Here is a 19,603-nt window from a genome sequence, read left to right as displayed (position 1 = left end):
AGCCAAACACACACACCAAGGGTGGTGCAAAGCCTTTTCCACATCTGCCTCCTGCCACACATCATCCCAGAGCCCACTGCAGGGCCCTCTCTGCTACCTGGCCCGGAGCAGAGCAGCTTTGAGGCTGCTCTGTGTTGTTTTTGTTGCTGGTCCTGCTCAGCACAGCTGAGGCATCTTCCTTCCAGATGTTTGCAGGGTGTGTTTGTGCTCACTTCGCTGATGCCTGGGAACAGTCACAAGACAAGATGCTCAGCACCAGCCAAAATGCCCCAGCCTAAATAGCAGCCTTTATTTCCACCTCACCTGTCCTCAGAACAATGGGGTTTGTGATTTCCTAAGTGTGTAATACAGCAGTGAGCGCTGGATAAATAAACAGGAAACCCTTAGGTCTGATGATGTTGCTCAAGAAAGGCACAAAAGCAAAAATTCCACTTATCTGAGCATCCCTCCCAAATCTGCTTCCCACACAACCTTTTGGGACATCACGTTTGCATCAGTTTCCTCAATTACTGATTCTTCAAGTGGCCTCCCAAGGGTGCCCCAAAGATGAGCCGGGGGTGGGAGGAAAGGGGGTGTAGGAACTCAGCTCTTGTTTTCCTGAGGGCGCCTGAGGCCACGAGCCACGAGCCTGCAGCTTGTGATTTAACCAGGTTTCCTGGAAAGGCAATTCCTTGGATTTTCATCCTACACCTTCCTCCTGGCTGGGCTCACACCAACCAACCTGTGTGTGTGGGGCTGGGCTGGGGATGGTGGCAGGGCTGGAGGGACTGAGACGGGCAGGGATGGAGCCTGGGGAGGCTGAGCAGGGACCTGGAGCATGGAAAGGTGTGAGAAGCCATGTCTGAAGGCATCTGCACTCATGCACAGGGACCTGGGGATCTGCACGAGGAGCAGGGGATCTGCACTCCTGCACAGGGACCAAGGGATCTGGAATTCCTGCACAGGGACCAAGGGATCTGCACTCTTGCACAAAGTCCACAAGGGATCTGCACTCCTGCAACTCCTGCACCAGGAACAAGGGATCTGCACTCCTGCACAAGGACTGAGGGATCTGCACTCCTGGACAGGGACCTGGGGATCCGGAATTCCTGCACAAGGACCAGGGGGTCTGCAGTCCTGTAACTCCTGCACGAGGACCAAGGGATCCGGAATTCCAGAGCGCAGCCCAGCCGAAGGAAATCAGAGCATGGGATTGAAAGACCACTTGGAAAACATTAACAGCTCATTACTGATGGTCTGTTTAAAAAGCCCCATTAATGTGTATACACATGTCCCTGGACAGCACGTTCACCCCCAGCTAATGGCAGTGAGTGGAAGCTGGAATGATCTGTGCATAAGGACTGAGCAAACTCCCAGCCCTCCCTCATTTGCACTTTTCCTGCACAGGCTCCTCCTGACCTCTTCAAATCCCATCCCAATTACAGCCTCCCACTTACCCTTCAATGTAAATAAATCCTGCCTGGTGGGGATGGCTGCTACCAGCACAGATAAAAGCAGAGCAGGGAAAGCAGGACCCGCAGCAGCTCTGGAAAAGGGCAGGAAAGCAAAGCACAGGAGGGAGGGACAGTGGGGCTGAGCCATGGGATGGGAGGGGACACCCTCGGGGTTCTCAGAGCTTGGGCACAGCTCAGTCCTCTGGGGAGAACTCAGAATCATTCAGGCTGAAAAGACCCCTAAGATCAAGTCCAACCATTCTCCCAGCACTGCCAAAGACACCACTAGCCCATGTCCCCAAGTGCCACATGCACATGGCTTTAAAACCCCTCCTGGGCAGCTGTGCCAGGGCTGGACAACCTTTTCCACGAAGAAATTTTCCCCAATATCCAATCTAAACCTCCCCTGGCCCAGCCTGAGCTGTTCCCTCTCCTCCTGTCCCTGTCCCCTCCTGGCAGGAGCTGTGCAGAGCCACAAGGGCCCCCTGAGCCTCCTCTGCTCCAGGCTGAGCCCCTGCCCAGCTCCCTCCTGGTGCTCCAGGCTCTTCCCCAGCTCTGTTCCCTTATCTGGGCACACTCCCGCCCTCAGTGTTGTCATGAGGGGCCCAAAACTGAGCCCAGATCTTGCAAGGAGATCCAAAGCACCAAAAGGTACCCACACCAAACAGATGGATATCCAGCAAGTCCCTACAGGTTATCCATGCACCTGAGTCCTCTCCTTGCTTGGATGCATAGGAAAGTGCCTCAGGAAACTCAGGATCTTCCCCTGGGAAAAAACGCCATCTCCCCAGATGATTCAAGAGGGCTCTGAGAGAAAAACACCTGGATCTCTGTTGGCTTCCTGGGGCATCCTCAGGCTGCTGCTGCACTAACAGGATTTTCTCTGGATTTGTGGAGGCTGAAGTGCACTTTTGGGCACTGGGGCAGGGTGAACCCTCACAGCACAAGATGAATGGAGAGGATGAATCAGCTGAAGCCATCCAGGCTGTTCATTCCTAAATTTCATCTCCAAATGCATCTTCCTCAGCTTGCACCCAACCTCATCCCTGGGACCTCACACTGCAGTTTCTACAGGAGCCAGCACCTCCTGTGCAATTCCAAGCCATTGGTGTGTCCCAGGTGTGACAGATCTTGGGTTCCAAGTTGCTGGATATTGGAGGCATCTTTTGGATTTTTTTTCTCTTATTTGTGGGCTTAATGTGGGATTCTTCTACTGATCATTAAACAATTACCCTGTGGCTTGAAATTGTTTTCAAAGGACTAAGTGATGTTATAATGCTCTGGAACTGTCAGCTTAATATATGGGGCTGTATTCAGCATAAATTACAGCAGTTTCCATGCCACAAAAGCCACACAAGTTCATGGATCCAGCCAAAATATTCAGCAGAGAGTTGTGCCAGGCCGCAGGGCCCGTTGTGCCAAGACGTGCAGGTGTTCTCCATGGAGAGCAGCCCCACCACCGATCCAGGAGATTCCACATCTCCTCCCAGCCAGCCACAATCTCCCCGGGACACCTGGGCCAAAGCCTGGTGTGATCCCAGGAGCAGCAGGGGGGATTTTTGGAGCTGTTGCAGCCCTGAGGTGACACAGCCTTTCACCTGCAGGTGCAGCAGCTCTGGATGGAGACCTTGCCAGAAATTTTGGAGAGGTTCAGCCCCAGGGTGCAAACAGGGCTTGGAGCCTTGGAGTTTTGTGACACTGAGGGGACACAAGGCTCCACTTTCTCCTTGCTCATGGGGAGAGTCCTTTCCTGTCAGGAGAGAAGGGAGTTTGGAGGTTGGAATATTGAGGAACAGATTTCGGCCACACAGTCCTGGAGACAGGGAGAGCTCTGTGGGACATCCTCCCCTTGCCCCCCCCTGTTCTGTGCCTGCCAGGGATGGTGAACTCCAAAGCTCCAGAATCTGGAGATGCTCCTCACCCTGAGCTCCCAGCAGATGGGAATGGGTCCTGTCATCCCCAAGCCTCAGGGAACACTGGAATGATGGAGCCCCACCAGCTTCTCACGGCAAATTTGTCCACCAACGGCTGGCTCCTCCAAGGCAGGGATGGAAGAAAATTCAGCAGCATTTTTGAGCATTTTTGTGGCAGATCCTTGCTTGGCCTGGCTGTGCCCCTGCCAGGGAGCAAAGGGAAGAGCCCTGTGTCCTCACCCAAGAGCAAGGTCAGGAAATGCTTAGTCCATCCCTGCTCCTGGTTTTGCTGAGTCTGGAGTGAGCTGTCCAGAACAAGATAAACGGGGAGCAGCGGATGTGAGCAGGATGCCACGGGCTCTGTGCAAAACATCCTGTTGTCCTCTGCTTTGCAAAGTGGCAGGGACAAACAGGGCCCATCAGGGTGGATGCAGGGCAAACTGTCCCATCTCTGCTCCCGGAGGCTGTTTGATCCTGATACCAAGTCCAGTAAGGTCTGAAACAATTCCCCATGAATGCAGGGATCAGAAACTGTCCCATCTCTGCATTCCTGTAGGATGGAAACCTCTCTGTCCCACAGTCTCACTTGGGTGGCTTTAATTGCTGGCTGGGCTGAGCTTGGTGTCAAGGATCCCTCAGGAAGAATAAACTGCAGTGGACACAAACAGGCAAAGCCCCTGGTATGGTGCCAGAGCAGGGCTGAGAGGAGGGAGGGGAGGACCTGGCCCACAGGTGGCTCTCCCAGATGTCACATTTTGCTCCACAAATGACACATTCCAACAGAAAACACTTTAAATCATCACTTGTGCGGCCTCTGGATCCGGCCCACCCAAACCAATCACATCTGCCCCCAAAACCAGAAAATATCATTTGTGTTTCAGCTGCTTTTCTGGGAGCATTAACACCTTCCAGCCACATAAAACCTTCACCTCCCAAAGGAAACGGGGGAGAGACAGCAAGGAAAGCCACGGAAAGCTCCAGCTTGGCCCCAAACTGAACAACCCCAGTCCAAGAGGGGCTGACCTGCTACAGAAAGGTTTCCCCACACGGGGCTTTGGACCAAGCCGGGATGCGGGGATGCCACGTGGCCAAACGTTGGGATGTGGGAGCAGGGCCAGGATGGCCGTCCCCAGGCTGTCCCCAGGCTGTCCCCAGGCTGCTGGGATGCTGCCACCACCCCGTTCCCAGGCGCCACATCCAGCCTGCAGCTGCAGGCAGCCGTCATCAGCCCTGGGCTCTGTCCCTGCTGGTTTGGGACTTTTTTCCACTGAAGATGCTCCTAACCCAAATCAGATTTGATTCCCAAATATCCCCCATCTCCCTTAAAGCTTACAAATCTTCCACACCTGTGTTTGCTCATTGCTGCTGCTGGGCCCTGCCCTGGGAAGGACAATGTTTATCCCACTCCTCCACAGCTATTTACAATGGGGTTTTGGGATGGAGATGGAGCACATTTTTGTCTAATGGCAACAGGGCAGTGAATTTAATTCTCCTCATTAACAGTCATCAGCTTAACGGGAAGCAATAAAAGATTTTTTTCCTTCTTTTTTTTTCAAGAGCAGCTGCTTGTGAGATAATATTTATGGCTGGGACTGTCAGCAGGATGAGTGCATTGCTGGCTTGTGAGGGGGGGAAACTGAGGCACGAGGCCATTCACTGACCCACCCTGGACCACACAGATGGAGGTGGGAAGAAAACCCAGCCCTGCTCTCTCCATCCTGAGGCTGAGCTGCCCCAGGCCCAGCAGCCATGTAGCTATCATGAGCCAGCTATTCATCCCACAGGAAGGGGAATTGCTGAGCATTCCACATTTCCAGCACCCAAGGGAGCCACAGCAGGGCACCCTCCTCTTCCCCCCATAAGCCACTTCCAAATCTCTGACTGGCTGGAGACAGCAAATGCCCCTTGCCGTGTCCCCCCACCACCCATCAAACCAGGAAAGGGAATTTTGACCCCACTCTGATGGTGATAAATAGTTTTGTCTGTGTTGCTTCTCTTCTATGGTGGCTGGTGAGATCCACAGTGAAACCTGGGATTTATGGGGGTCCCTGAGTGCCTTGGGGTCAAGGTGCTGCCCTGACATCCTGTGCCCAAAGCTGCAGAGACCCCCAAGCAGGGCAGAGCAGCTCTCTGCTCTCCTGAGAACAACATTTTGCTTTCCCATTGGTACAGATTTTTCAAAATCTGTCCATGTTTGGAGTTGGCTCCTCTTTACCAATGGGAAATTTTTTGAATTAGCCTATCTGGGATCTCATTTCTGATAACTGGATTTTTCTTTCCTGTTCCTGCTCAGATGGAATTTTTTTGAATTGGCCCATCTGGGATCTCATTTCTGATAACTGGATTTTTCTTTACAGTTCCCCAAATGCTCCTGCTCAGAGATGAGCAGCCCTTCCCTCTCATTGGTATTTACCCCAAGACACACACAGAATTCCCCTCCAGCCTCCCATTTTCCTGGCAGAACCTGACCAGGCTGCTCCCTGGCGTTGTTTGATCCTGATACCAGCCCAGTAAAGGTCTGAAGCAAATCCCCACAAATGCAGGGATCAGAAAACCAGTCAGCACTCAGCCCTGCCTTTGGCAGCTCCAGGGGGAAATCCTTACTTCACCCATCCCAAGTGGAATTTGGGCTCTCTTGAGTTGTTTTCTGACCAGCAAAGCCCCCAGGTTTTTTTCTGCCACATCCAAGCTGCTCAGCTCTCTGTGGAGCCCTTCTCACCACATTTCATTGCTTGCACCACCAAATTTTGCTCCCAGATCCCGTCCTGCTACCGAGGCACATGTGAGTCCTGCTCAGCGCTACCATTGGTTAATCAAATTGAAAATATTATCTTTGCAAATGACCCTTGGGGACTGCCTCTTACTGGGAAACTGTCCAGCTCCACAAACTGTCTTTCAAGGAAATTATTATTATTAATCCCTTTAAACACCAAAACAAACAGCGACTCCTCAAGCTGTATGTGTTAAACCTCTTCAAGTGACACCTAGAAATACCTGTTCCAGGTGCTGGGAGCCCAGAACTGGGAAGGATCAGGATGTTCACAGGATGTCTTGCTCGGTGCCTCTGCCAGGGATGCTCATGATGTGAAGGCTGAGGATGAGGGTTCCTGTGGTGCCGTGTGGGGTTGGAGCCCTTCTCCTCAGACATCCAGCGATGGGATAAGGCCCTGGGTTTCCTCTTTGGTGTAGAGCAGCAGCAATAAACCCCCCCAGGACCAGCCCAGCAGCGTGGGGTGCCCCAGAGCAGGTCAGAGCTCAGGCAGGGGAGCAGTGGTGGGGCTGTGCTGCTCCCACCAGCCCCAACCCACAGCTCCATCCCTTTATTCTGCTCCACAAAGAGCGTCTGTCAGCCAGAGAAGCATTTCCAGAGAACCACAGACTGGTTTGGGTTGGAAGAGACCTCAAAGTTCATCTCATTCTACCCCCTGCCATGAGCAGGGACACCTTCCACTATCCCAGGGTGCTCCAAAACTCAGGGAAAAAAGGACCTGTGTGTCTCCTCACTGAGCTCCCCAGCCCTCCTCCTTTGGAGATGACTGCTCAGTGTGGCATTCAAGCAGAATGTTTGCTTCTATTTATTTAATTCCCTGTTAAACATCCTTCAACCTGCCCATCCTGTCCAGGCTCCCCTGGTGAGGTGTAAAATCAATTTGGCATTTCTGAGCTAATCTTGGCATGAAGGGTTTCACTGATTCCAGTACTAAATAGCAGGTGTGCATTACAGCCCAGACAAAACCCACAAAGCCAAGAACAGCAATGCAGATTTGTCACCATCTTCTCACAAATCTGAAATGTAAAACAGTACAGTCTGCATCAGGAGATCATTTTGTAACATCTAATCTCATATTTCTGAAGGAACAGGTGAGGGATGGATTGATTACTTGGAAAACCACTTGCTCTTTGCCTGTGGGACTCCACTGTGTCAAAAAACATAAGAACTGTGGAGAATGAAGATGAACTTCTAGGTGATGGTTTCAAAGCCAAAAAAAGGCAACAGTTCAAAAGGAAAGGATAAACAAAGTGTGGGAGTCTCCAGCACAGGTCAAAAAAATTATAAAACTTATAAAGCAATTCTATAAATTACTGGATGCAAAGTTCACAGTGGCCTATTAAATACAGTGACCCTGATTTTGGATGTGGAAGCTCTGACCTGTAAATAGCTGGAGACTGATGGGTGCTGCAGAAAAACGTTGTTATAGGCCTGCTGTGTTCCTGCCTTCTCCCACAGCACTAGGTGGAATTTTGGAGAGAATTAGCATGGATTTTTCCTTTTTTTCATTGTGAATATAGAGTAACTTCAGTATTTTCCATTCATAGTCTGCTAGAACTGGAAACCAGCATCTCCTCTGGGAGCTGTGTGGTCTCCCTGGATCTGCACCTCTGTGATCCCCAGGAAAAGGGAGAATCAGACCAAAAATCTGCATCTATACATACATTCTGTGCCAACACCTGATGAGGACTGGGAGAAATGCTGATGGTGTGAGATGCAGCCACGCCTTGTGGCTCGACATCCTTGAGCTCTGCTAAGGTGGAAATTATGGAGTTTTTCCTTCACTGATTGTGTCTTAATGGATACTCTGCAGTTGACTAAGGAACAAGTGTGAAAATAAGGCATTGAAAGTCCTATTTTACACTTTCAGACTTGAATGCAGGATCCATGAAGTGGATGAGCACTGTCTGGGCCATTCCAAATGCTCCCTGTCACTATCACTCCTGCCTAGGAAACAACATGGACTTGGTAGCTTTCTCTCCCTTGTATTATCCAGGAATCCACCTCTGATTTGAGGTGGTGTGATGGATCTGCAGGAGGCCAGGCCCCAGACCAGGGAAGAGTTTTATGCCACACCACAGGACAGGGCTGGGGTGTCAGATACCTCTCCTGGCTCTGCCTGCTCTTCACACATGACTCTGCCCAAGCCTCTTCATCTCTGTGTGCTCAAAACCTTTATCTATAGGGGGTCAGTGATATCTCCTCTTACCTGTTTTGGTCCTGTGATTTCAGAAACAAACTCCACAGCAGAGGATCTTCAGACCTGCTTTCATGCCATGAAACCCCAGCATGAAGAGAACAAGCCTCTGTTGGTGTCAAGATTTCCAAGCCCTCCCAGCCTGACTGTGCCCATCATTTTGTGATGGGTGAGAAGTTTTCCAGAGGTGTCCAGGCAGCAGGGAAGGGCCCAGTCTTCCTTTGCTGGCTCTGCAGCAAAGCCTCTGTGCCTCTCCCACAATAGCAACGTGCAGAACTCGGTGCTTCTCTCCCAAACCCATCTGCATTTTTAGAAACTGATTTGCAAAGTCTCTGCCCCTGTGGCTGCAAGCAAAGCCTGGCTGTCTGTGCAGCCTCCTCAGCCACAGCATCTCTGGGGCAGCAGCTTTGCTCAGTGTGATGCTGCAAACTTGGACTGGGGGTGGATTTACAACTGAGAGAAGAAAATCCTGCCTGAGGATTCTTGGGATCCCAAAGCCATCAGGGAAAGGGTTGGAGATGGGATCAGTGTCACCACAGGTCTCCGGGGGGAGCTCCTGGCACATGGCAGAGCTGGGACCCCGATTTCCAGCACACCTGACCCCACATTCACCTGTGCTCAGCAAAGACATCATTCCAGAGCATCCAGTGGCTCTCACCATCACCACCACGGTGACCACTGGAGCACAGTGAGCTGGCAAACCCCACTGAGCTCTTCCCCTCATTTCCTATATCCATAAGCCACACAAGCAGTAACTTTCAGGCATCCAAAGGCACAGCCTTCCTGGGGAAGGCACAGAGCAGATCATCTCCCATCCAGCTCACACTTCTGGGAATGCTGGTCCATGGCACAGCCACCAGGAGGACACCAGATGGTGGGAAGTGGCTGCACACCCACCTTTGGTTCACAGCCTGGACTGAACCAGGGCGATTGAACTGATATCCTTATCTCAGCCCTCCCAGGGATCCCTGCCCCAGCCAACACAAACGCAGCTCTCGCTCTGAAATCAGCCACATTTGCAAAGAGCAAGTTCCACACTCAGAGGGATGATGCCATGATACATTTCTCATATTTTTAAGCAAAGATAAGCATTTGTTGCCTGAGATTAAGCCTCACTCCAGGTCTGTCCTGCTCAAACCACACCAGCCCTTCTATGGCACAGAGCACTCATCAAACAGGCAGGGTTGGTCACCACGTTCATTCCAGCATGGGATTAAACCCCATAACTGCTGCAAGAAATGCACAAAACAACAGCCAGAAACACTGTGAGAAATTCCAGGGTCTCTCCACACTGATGCTTCACTCCCAGCTTCCCAAAACCAACCCTGCTCCTCCCTGCCAGGATGGTGAAGAGAGCTCAGGTCAACACCATTCAAACACAGCACAAATTGGAGTGGGGAGAAGAAACACCACTGGCTGTCAGATGGAAACTAGAAAGGGACTAATTCTGGCTTCACTTCAGTTTTGGGGTGTTTTCCTATTTTTAAATGATTTAGCAGTTTGAGCATTTCACTCAGAGCCTCTCCAGCCACACAAGGTTGTGCAGCAGTTTGCCACCCATGTGTGACAAGGACACACACGAGGAGGGGAACCCTCAGCCCCTGTGTTCTGTGTAAAATGCAGAAGTTCAGCAGTGATCAATAAATTCCTTAATGCATCCATGAGTATTTTGTCCCTGAGATCACATTTACTGTCAGCAGGTTTATAACCACACTTTAGATTCCTATAAATTCTACATAATTTTTTTTAACAGTTGACTTTTTCCCCTATAGTTTCTGAGCAGAACACCCCATGCAGGATCTCAGGCAAAAGAAACTCTCCCAAAGGCCCCAGGACAAGAGCACCTACAGAAAAGCAAGTGTCTGTGCCTCCACAGGGTCAAAGCTTCGATTTCATCATTGAAACGCAATGCAAAAAGAAGCACCAAAATAAACAGCTCCATAAAGCAGCAGGAACGCAGCAGAGCAGGAGGCTCCTCCAGGAGGATGACCTAAATCCAAGAGGCATTTGTGCAGATGCAGCTCCACAACACCCTCACGGCCTCGGGACAGCCCGGGATGCACCGGCCAACAGGGAAGCGAACCTGGGAGAAGCCTCTTGCTTTTTAGTAAAGTCACCGTGATTTTCTTTAATTTTTGTTTCCCCCAATGTGGAAAACAGCCTCCCACCGTGGCTGCCCTCCATCCAGGGCTGCCCGGGGGCCCGGAGCCCCCTTTTCCCACCCGACCCGGGGTTATCGAGGGAGATGTGTGTAATTGCCCTGTCAGGCAGCTGAAAGGCGCTCGCCTTTAGCTGATGCCACTTCAAAATGAAATTCTTTCTTTGGCATGGCTATGTCTGATATGCAGGCATCAAAGGGGAGGCAGCAGGTCGCCGGTGCCCCAGGCCACGCATTTCCCTTCTAAAGGCAGGAATGGGAGCGGCAGCTCGGGGCCGAGGGGGCCCCGGAGAGCCAACACCCATCGCTCCTGCTTGAGGACCCCCCAGCACCGGGGACACCCGGGGCTCTCCGAGGGGACCCTGCGGCCCGGAGCCGCTGGGATGGAGGGCCGGGAAAGCCTCGGCGGCACAGGGGAGGCCGAGGGCCGGGGATTTTTGTTTCCAAGAGCAGCACAGGGCCGCGCTCTCCTCCTCCCCCCCGCAGCTCCCATCTCCTCCATCCACCTGCGCTCCTCAGGGAGCCAAAGCCTTTGGCAAGCTCTCCGCTCCACTTTTTATTGGTTTCAACTAAGCTGCCCCTTTCGGAGGCTTGGAAAGCTTTCAATCATTAAAGGAAAAGAAATCATAAAAAAAAAAAAAAAAATAAAGGAAGGAAAAGAAAGCATCATGCACCCTTCACCCTGCTGTCCCCTCCCCACTCCCACACGGCCCCACACCCCCATCCCAGGCACAGCTCCCTGCTTTCCAAGCCCCTCCAATGCATTTGAGGCAGGGTTTTCAAGGCCCTGGACTCCTCCAACTGTACCTGCTCGGCTCCAACCACCTTCCTGCTCGGAAGCAATTTAGAAAGGACACAGCACAGGTAGCTATTAGCTAACACATATTTAACTGCTCCAGATATCTTTTTTTCCTTTTTTTTTTTTTTTTTTTTTTTGGCATTGTAATGGAGTGATTTGATCTTCAAAGGACCTGTGGAAACCTTTGAAGCTTCCCAATCTCCAGTGGGGAGGGGAGGAGGGGGGGGGGGAAATGTTAATAGTTTTAAAACCTGGGGAATCCTGAAGTCAGAGCAAGGGTATAAAACCCAGCGGGTTTAGCATAAAGCCCTCAGGTAAATCTTCACCTTCTTTTCAAATGCATTTTTGGTGGGTTGCTTTGGAAAGGCTTGGGCCAGGTTAGCAAGGTCGGCTCTATTCCCAGCAGCTCTTAAATCTCCAGGGACCCTCATCTCCCACGTGGCACAGCCCCAGCACCAGGAGATCCGCGGTACCTCGGCGAGAAATAGAAAGACTAATAAAATTTGCAAAGCCTTTAAGTGAAAATAGGGTGGGGGGAGGAAGGAGTGGAGAAGGAGGGAGGGGAGCAAGAAGATAAGGAGACAAAATAAACTCCCGGCTGCACTCCCAGCCAGCACAGCCTCAGCAGCACCCTGAGAGGCGAGACACAAAATGCATTTACCTTTAAAATAATGACTCATTTTATTTTTTTCTTTTAATATGTAGTTATAAATATATTTTGTCAAAATATATGATCATTATTGTCAAAAACATTTGCACATAAAGTCATAAATAAGGTCAAGGTGAACGTTTAGTTTAGAGAAGAGTCCAGCTATAGCAAGCAGTTCTGGGGTGGGACGGGAGGGACCGAGAAGGGGAGGAGAGGGCGGCGGGGAAGGGAGAGGTCAGCGGCACCCGCACCCCTCCACCACCATCTCCTGGTAGTTTTTCAGGACCACCTTGTCATACTCATCCAGGTAGAGCATGGAGATGGCGCTGAGCTCCGTGGGTACGCAGCAGGCCTTGGGAATGCTGGAGTTCACGGAGTTCACCAGCGTCTGCACGATGGCGTGGTTCGTGGAGTTGAGGTGGTCGGCCAGAGGGAAGGGGCAGTCCCCGTGGCAGTAAAACGCCTGGTAGCCCGGCGGTGCCACGATCCAGTCGTTCCAGCCCACGTCGCTGAAATCCACATAGAGGGCATGGCGGCGGCAGTTTTTTTTGTTCTTGCGGGAACGCTGGTGCTTGGGGCTCCGGCGGGCTCTGCGGGTCAGAGCGTGGCCTCGCCCGTCGTGCCCAAAAGTGACCAGGAGCGGCCTGAGCTGCGCCCAGTCCCCACGCCCTTGAGGTAAAGATCGGCTAATCCTGACGTGTTTGCCCTGATGAGTCTGTGCGTGGTGGAGGTGGGTGACCTCGATCACCAGCCCGTGGTTCGGCTGCTTGTCCTTGGTCCACCGGATCACGGCCGGGCTCACATCAAAGCTCTCCCAGCGCGTCTCGTTGTGGTGCACCAGCCGCGTGTCCAGCAGGCGCGTAATGGCCTGGGCGCGCTCCGACAGCGGCTTCATCACTTCGTAAATGTTTATCCGGTGGAAGCCCCTCTCCCACGCCGAGCTGGGCTCCTCCACCTGCTCCCGGTACAGCCGCAGCTCCGCCGAGGAGATCACCTCGTTTTCCGGCACGCTGCTGAGGTTGAAGACGAAGCGGATGCGGGGCGCCTCGCTGGGACCCGGGACGGTCTCCAGGTGCTCTGGAGGAGAGCAGGGATGGGGGAAAGAGGTAAGACAAGCAAAGAAGAGCACGTCAGCCCCGGGGCGCACGGCCCGGCACAGGCACAGCTCGCACCCACGCTTCACCTGCCCGGCAGCCGCCGGCCCCGCTCCGCTCCCCGCGCATCCCGCCCGCCGCACCGGGAGCGGCCCCGGCCCCGGCACCGCCGCCCCAGCCGCGCCTCGAGCACTCCCCACCCCTTCCCATCTCGCCTCCCCCGGTCAGAGAGGCTTTTTCCCTTCAGCTTTTCCTCCCCCGGCCTCTCCGAAATCATCTCCCCGGCGAGATGCGGCGCCACGGAGCACAGAGGTGCCTTGTTGCGGGGGGCAGGGGGAGAAAGAGAAGCAAATTCCAACGCAGTAATGATGCGGCTGGATTAATAATTCAGATTTACTTTGGAAAAGAAACATCCGCTAGGAAACATTTGGATCAGATTACAAGGGTCTATTGGATAAACCTTATAAACACACAGCTGTAAGCATTAAATTCGAGTCGGGGTTTGGGGGGATTTTTTTTCTTTCTTTTTTTCTTAAGAGTAAAAGCAGGCAGCAATTGCTTTGATAGTTCAAAAGAAACACTCCAGGGGCGAGATCCCGCCCTCGCTTTACTCCCGCATCCGATCCAGAGCCATTAAATCCACGCGAGCGCAGGCAGTGACCCCGAGGCAGAGGCACCGAAGGAAACTCGCTGTTGTCAACAGAAGCAAAAGCACTTCAAAATATGGTCAAGCTCGGGTTAAGCACAGGATGCTGGAAAAAACAGCGAGCAGCACGCCTGTCACCCACACACGGCAGCCTGGGGGGGATGGCTTTCCTCCCATAAATTTAGGGCCGGGCACGTCCTGCTTCTAAAGGCATTTGTGAGCTTCCAAACGCAGGGAAATCCCGATCGCTACCGGGGCTGGGAATTTACCGCCTCCCATCACTGACCTTCATGGTGGAAACTCCTCACGGTGTTTGCCCGGCTGGTCGATCGCTCAGGGTACTGCAGGCTAATTTCCTGGAGGCTTTCCTCCTCTTCTCCGGACTGGAGTCGATAGAGATCCAGCATGTAACTAGGAATGACGGCTGACTTGCTGGGCTGAGGCCGCCTTCGGAGCCCAAACATCTGCAGCAGAGTTGTTTCGAAACCCCGCAAGAGTTCATGGCTTTGGGCAGAGCGGCGTCCGGATCCGGCTTGTCCCTGAAGCTCTGCCACTTTCTTCCTGCCGGTCTCAGGGATTAGGCTAGCATGGTTAGTACCTCCTAGAAGGACTTGGCATAGTAGGATGACCATCAGCATTCGGTTACCAGGAATCATGGTGTCTCTGGGGTGTAAAAAACACGACAACAAACAAGAGGGAAAGTCAGGACGAGAAGCGAAACCCCCCTCCTCTTCCGAATAAACTTAAAAATAATAATAATAGCAGTAATAATAGTAATAATAAATGGAAAAAGGGCACGGGGAGCAGCCCCCATCCGAGCGGCAGCCGGCGCGCCCCGGCGGGCAAGGACCGGGGGCCGTGCCCGGGCTGTCCGCAGCCCCGCAGCCCCCTCGGGCAGGCGGGATCCCGGCGCATCCCGGCCCCGCAGCCCCCTCGGGCAGGCGGGATCCCGGCGCATCCCGGCCCCGCTGCCCCCTCGGGACCGGACGGGACGGGAGCGCGACCGGCGGAGCCCGGCGGGGAAGGGAGGGGAGCGCGGCTCTGCAGCCCCCGGTGCGAACGCGCCGCCGGACCCCGGGAGGGGACGCCGGGATAAGAACAACAACAAGTTTTTCTCAAAAAAAAAAAAAAAAATTAAAATAAAAAAAGTTAAAGCCCTGCGATGAAAACAAAAAGCGAGGAGCGAGGCGGAGGAAGAAGAGGGCTGTACTCACTGACAGCAAGCAAGGCATATCAGCACAGTCCATGATTCTGGAGAGCCAGCCCGGACCCAGCGCGCCGAAAGCCCCGGGGCAGCGGCTGCCGAGCGCCTCCCGCGATCGCCGCCCGGCGCAGTGCGGCCGCCGCCGCCGCCGGCCCCGGTTTTCTGCCGGCCCCGCAGTCACGTGGAGCCGCGCTCGCCGCCAGCCCGGCCCGGCCCGGCCCGGCCCGCCGCCCCCGGCCCGCCCCCGGCCCGGCCCGGCCCCGCGGGGGACGGCCCTGCCCTGCCCGCTCCGCGCCCGGCAGCGGGGGGAGCGCGGGGACCCCCGGCGGAGCGGCCGCGCTCGGAGCCGCGGGCCGGGGCCGGGGCCGTGCCCGGGATCCCCCGCGCCGCTCAGGTGCATCCCCGGGGACCCTCCCGCCACGCCCTGGCCCCGCACGGCCGGGGCGGGGTGCCCGGGGCGGTCGGGGCTCCGCGGTGCGCCCCGAGGGAGCGGGCTGGGAAGGGAGGCTCGGGACGGGAAACTCGGGAAACTCGGGAAACTCTCCCGGGCTGTCCCCCGACGAGAAGGGAGGGAGAGCTTGGGAACCAGAAGCAGCTGCGCGGGGAAAGGCACGGCGGAGGAGCGTGGGTTTCTCCTGTGCTCCCACCACCCGCCAGCCCCGGGGGTTGGGAGCCCGTTGCCAGCACCGGGGGTTGTCCCCAGTGCCTGCCCGGGGTTCCCTCTCGTCCTCCAGGTTTTCTCATCCTTCTCCCTGGCTGCCTAAACAGCCCTCTCCCCCTTCCCTCCGGGCCGGGTTCCCAGACCCCACCGAGGTGTGCAGCAGGCGCCTCCCCAGCCCCGCACGGGCTGTGTGCGGCCACAGCTGGCGGCCCCAGAGAGGATCTCCGGGAGGAAAGATGCTCCCTGCCCCGCAGTTCAACCCCAGAATTGTTTTGGGCCAGCTTTGGGCTGGGAATAAGAACGAGACTTCTCGAGGCTTGCGGCTGCTCCCAGGAGGGGGTTTGGGACAAACTGGTTTACCATTAGCACACATTAACTGGACACAACACGTGCAGGCACAGGGTGGGATTCTTGGGGCTGTCCTGTGCAGGGCCAGGACTTGGACTCAGTGATCCTTGTGGGTGCCTTCCAGCTCAGGATATTCTGTGATTCTCTGACCTTCTGGGGGTGATGTATGAGCACACAGCGTGGAGAAGGCAACTCTGGGGAGAGACCCTCTGAAGGAAGTGTGACAGATGCTCCATCCTTTGGAGACTGAGCAGAGTAGACTGAGCAACCCATGGTAAATCAAGCCAGCTCCACCAGGGCATTAAGATCTGTCCCTTTGCCCTGCTGGGGTATCCCTTTGTGTTGGGCAAACTGTCACCCACGGTGAGAACACAGTTAATTTATGAGACCAAAAGATGTGGTCATGGAGTGGCCATGGGAACTCCTAAACTCATCAATTAACCACAGCCAAAAACCAGCTCAGAAACGATGACTGTGGCCACAAACCACGGGGCTGCTGTGCCTGAGTGCAGCAAACCCACACCAGCGCCTTGGTGTCCTCCCAGCGCTGCCCCAGAGCTCACACACCATCACAGACGCCTTCTTTTCATATTTCACTTTTTTTTTGTTTGAGCTCAGACCTGACCCATGCATTAGAAAAGCCCAGGGATGTCACCGAAAGGACACGCACAGATAAAAGGCAGTGCTGACACTGTAATATCTCTGAGTTATTCCTATACCACTCCGAGTTTAAAAGAAACATCTGTTAGCAAGGTATTTGGACTATGAATCCATCAAAATTTGTGAAATATTGCTATCACCATTTCAAATGTATCACACTGTGTGTTATTCTTAACAAGGAAAAACAATTTTGGGAGTAGCTGCTGTGCAACTTTTTTTAAGTTAAATAACATTTTCATTGAAAATACTCCAGTCTATAAACAAAGTTTACATGAGGGCCTGTATAGTGCTGCTCCTAAAGCAGACCTCTGGACTGGGAAAAGCAACCAGCTCCCTCTTTGTGGGGTATGTTCCTCTCTTTGTCTGAAGACCTCGCTCAGGTTTTGTAGGGATCAGAGAGTGGCCGTGCTGGAAATGTTTGTGCTGAAGGAATTCAGTGGCAGGGCATCCAGTGCCTGCTCTCCTAAGCCATCCTGCTGAGCTGAGATCCCAAAAATTGCTTATGTAACACTGGTTAGCCGTGCCCCTGTGCTGGGGCCAGAGAGCCAGGGCAGAGCAGTGTGGTTTGGGGTCTCGTAGGAGGCAAGAGCGTATTTGAGTAGCTCTCTGGTTACTAAGGAGTGTTAGTCATGGGGAAAGCTGTAGAATTTATTCCGTAAAATGTAAATACATAACCCAAACCACAAAGGAATAGCCATGGATGGAAATAGTGTAGCGTTTACTGAAGGAGCTGGGCTGCTTTTCTACAGAAGCTGTATTTCCTTGGCCCCACAGAGCGTAATTCACCTTGAACAGAGCTTCTGCTCCAGCCCGTGGAGTTACACATCGGCTGAACTCGGTCCAGGCACACTAAACAACCCAGTGTGTTATATATTCCAACCAAAAAAGTGATGCCAAAACGGAGCTAAAAATACAAATGTGGAAGGTCTGAAAAGCAAACACTGCTTAATTCAGCGGTGGATGCAACATTAAAGATCCAGCACATCAAAACCAGAGAATGTTGTGTCTGCACTCAACACAAGGCTCAGCTCCCCTGGTCACACCTCACATGGTGATGGGGGATCAATGGTGGTCTTGCCTGTGACCCAGCCCCAGTCTAAGGGATTTGCTGCCAGGTTTTTTCCTCTCTGTCTTCTGTGGAAAACCTTCTGGGAATCTCTGCACCTGGGTGGCAAAACCATGGGTCTCCTCTGGAAGTTGGAGCGTTGGGGACGTCACCCTGCGAAGGCTGGCCAGACCCAGGGGTGACCCACCACGGGCACGCCTTGGCTGTGACACCAGACTGCTGTGGCACTGAGCTGCCCTGGAGCTGGCAGGTGTCCTGGAGCCCCAGAGCCCAGCTCTGCTCACGGGGGTCAGCAGCTGAGGGACAATTATTTGCTCAGTTTTGTTTCAGCCCGATAATTGTGGGTTTGCCCAGACACGTTTGTGATAAAACCTCAGCCACTCACATCTGACCCATTTCCAGGTTTTGTGTGCTCAGGACCCACCAGCAAGCGCTGCAGGTCGATGTTCAGCACCTCTAGAAATTAGGCCAGCTCTGTTTACAAGGAAAACTTCTCCTCTAATGGCAGCATTTCAGGAGATGCCTCTGGACTCAGACCTTCCCAAACCAGTTCTTGGATCCTGTGTTATTTTTAGAGCAGCTGCACCTTTTTGGGCTCTAAAGTCTGCAAACAACCCGCCTTGGGAAAAACAAAAAAGAAAGGAAAAAAAAAAAAAGCAAAAAAAAAAGCAACAACAACAACAAAAATAACTTGCCTCACCAGATTTGTGCTTGAGCAGGAACAAGCCTAAAACCATAAATAAATAAATAAATAAATAAATAAATAAATAAATAAATAAATAAATAAATGCCTATGTAAGAAACATTTTAATGACATGAGTTAAAGGAGGAGATGCCCATAAGTGTGCTAAGATCAATTCCCTCCTGCCCTTTCCTTTCAACTGCCTAAGCTTGTCAATTAAAACAAAGGGAACTGAGCAAACAACTCCAAGGGGTTACGTTTTCCAAAGTAGCTCTTCACCAAAGAGCTGACCGGTAAAAACAAGTGCAGCTGCTTGAACGGCAAAAGGAACATTTTTTACAACCACTCTGAGATTTTCATGATTTCTCTGAGTGCTTCAGAGCTGGCCTGTTCTACCAGAATATTCTACCTCCTCCTGAATAAATAAATTCATACTTCTCCTAAAACACAGAACTGGGCCCAGCTTGGACTTTATTTCTACTTTACATTAAAGTGTCTCTACCAAGGTGTCAGGACCACGTCTAGAGCCACTCCTGAGCTAATAGGAGAATCAGGTTCAGCACTGCTCTTTCATTTCAAACAGTTTTTGGGGTTTTTTTTACAAATCCCTACAAAAACATTGTGTGGGAACATTAAAATAAAGCAGTTCTAAAAAGGCAGTCTTTGGTAATCAGACACAAGGCAGTCGAAACAGTAGGATTGTCTGCTCTTTTCTATTTTTAAGTCTTGAAGGATGATTTTTATTGTTTTGAGAATGCTATTAAAAGGTTGGCTGTCCCACGCAGGGTGAATCTTAAGCTGCTGTTACTTGACTCATTCCCTTTGTCACTTTTCAGAGATGCCCAAGAGTGAGCAAGGCTGGAAAAGTTACCCCTTGCTGTTCATACTCTCTGCCTTCTGCTGTGAGAGTGCGAGGTCTCTGCTGCTAAATATTGTTCATTTAGAGATGAACAAAACTCAGAGGTCTGGGTCGTTCAGGCTGGACAGCAGGAAGAATTTCTTCACAGAAAGTGTGGTTAGGCATTGGAGTGGGCTGCCCAGGGAGGGAATGAAATCAGCATCCCTGGAGGTGTTCAAAAACAGCTCAGTGTTTTGATGCTGCTTGGGAAGGTGGTGAATGGCCAAAGGTTGGACCCAACGACCTTGGAGCTTTTCTCCAACCTTAATGTTTCTATGATTCCATGATTAGGGAAGTGCTTCAACAACACAACTCATAAAATGAAGGGAGAGCCATTTTAATGGCCTGTTGTTAAAATTCCCCTGAGCTGTGTTAGAAGCACATCTGTTGTAAAATCATCTCCACATCAGTGGGTTTCCTCGAGG

General features: G+C 52.6%; 1 protein-coding gene across 1 annotated transcript; it reads right to left on the bottom strand.

The window, feature by feature from the left end:
• Positions 1 to 12,052: 12,052 nt before the first annotated feature.
• Positions 12,053 to 14,962, bottom strand: BMP4 (bone morphogenetic protein 4). Its single transcript, XM_058026515.1, has 3 exons — positions 14,874 to 14,962; positions 13,946 to 14,322; positions 12,053 to 12,996 (listed from the first exon to the last, which is right to left on the bottom strand). Exons 2-3 carry the CDS (start codon positions 14,313 to 14,315, stop codon positions 12,155 to 12,157), a joined length of 1,212 nt encoding a protein of 403 aa, XP_057882498.1. The 5' UTR covers positions 14,316 to 14,322; positions 14,874 to 14,962; the 3' UTR covers positions 12,053 to 12,154.
• Positions 14,963 to 19,603: the final 4,641 nt, after the last annotated feature.

This window comes from Melospiza georgiana, chromosome 6, assembly GCF_028018845.1.
Source record: "Melospiza georgiana isolate bMelGeo1 chromosome 6, bMelGeo1.pri, whole genome shotgun sequence".
Lineage (NCBI taxonomy): Eukaryota > Metazoa > Chordata > Aves > Passeriformes > Passerellidae > Melospiza > Melospiza georgiana.
Note: the sequence above shows the minus strand (reverse complement) of the source record. Positions and strands in the feature narration are given on the sequence as shown.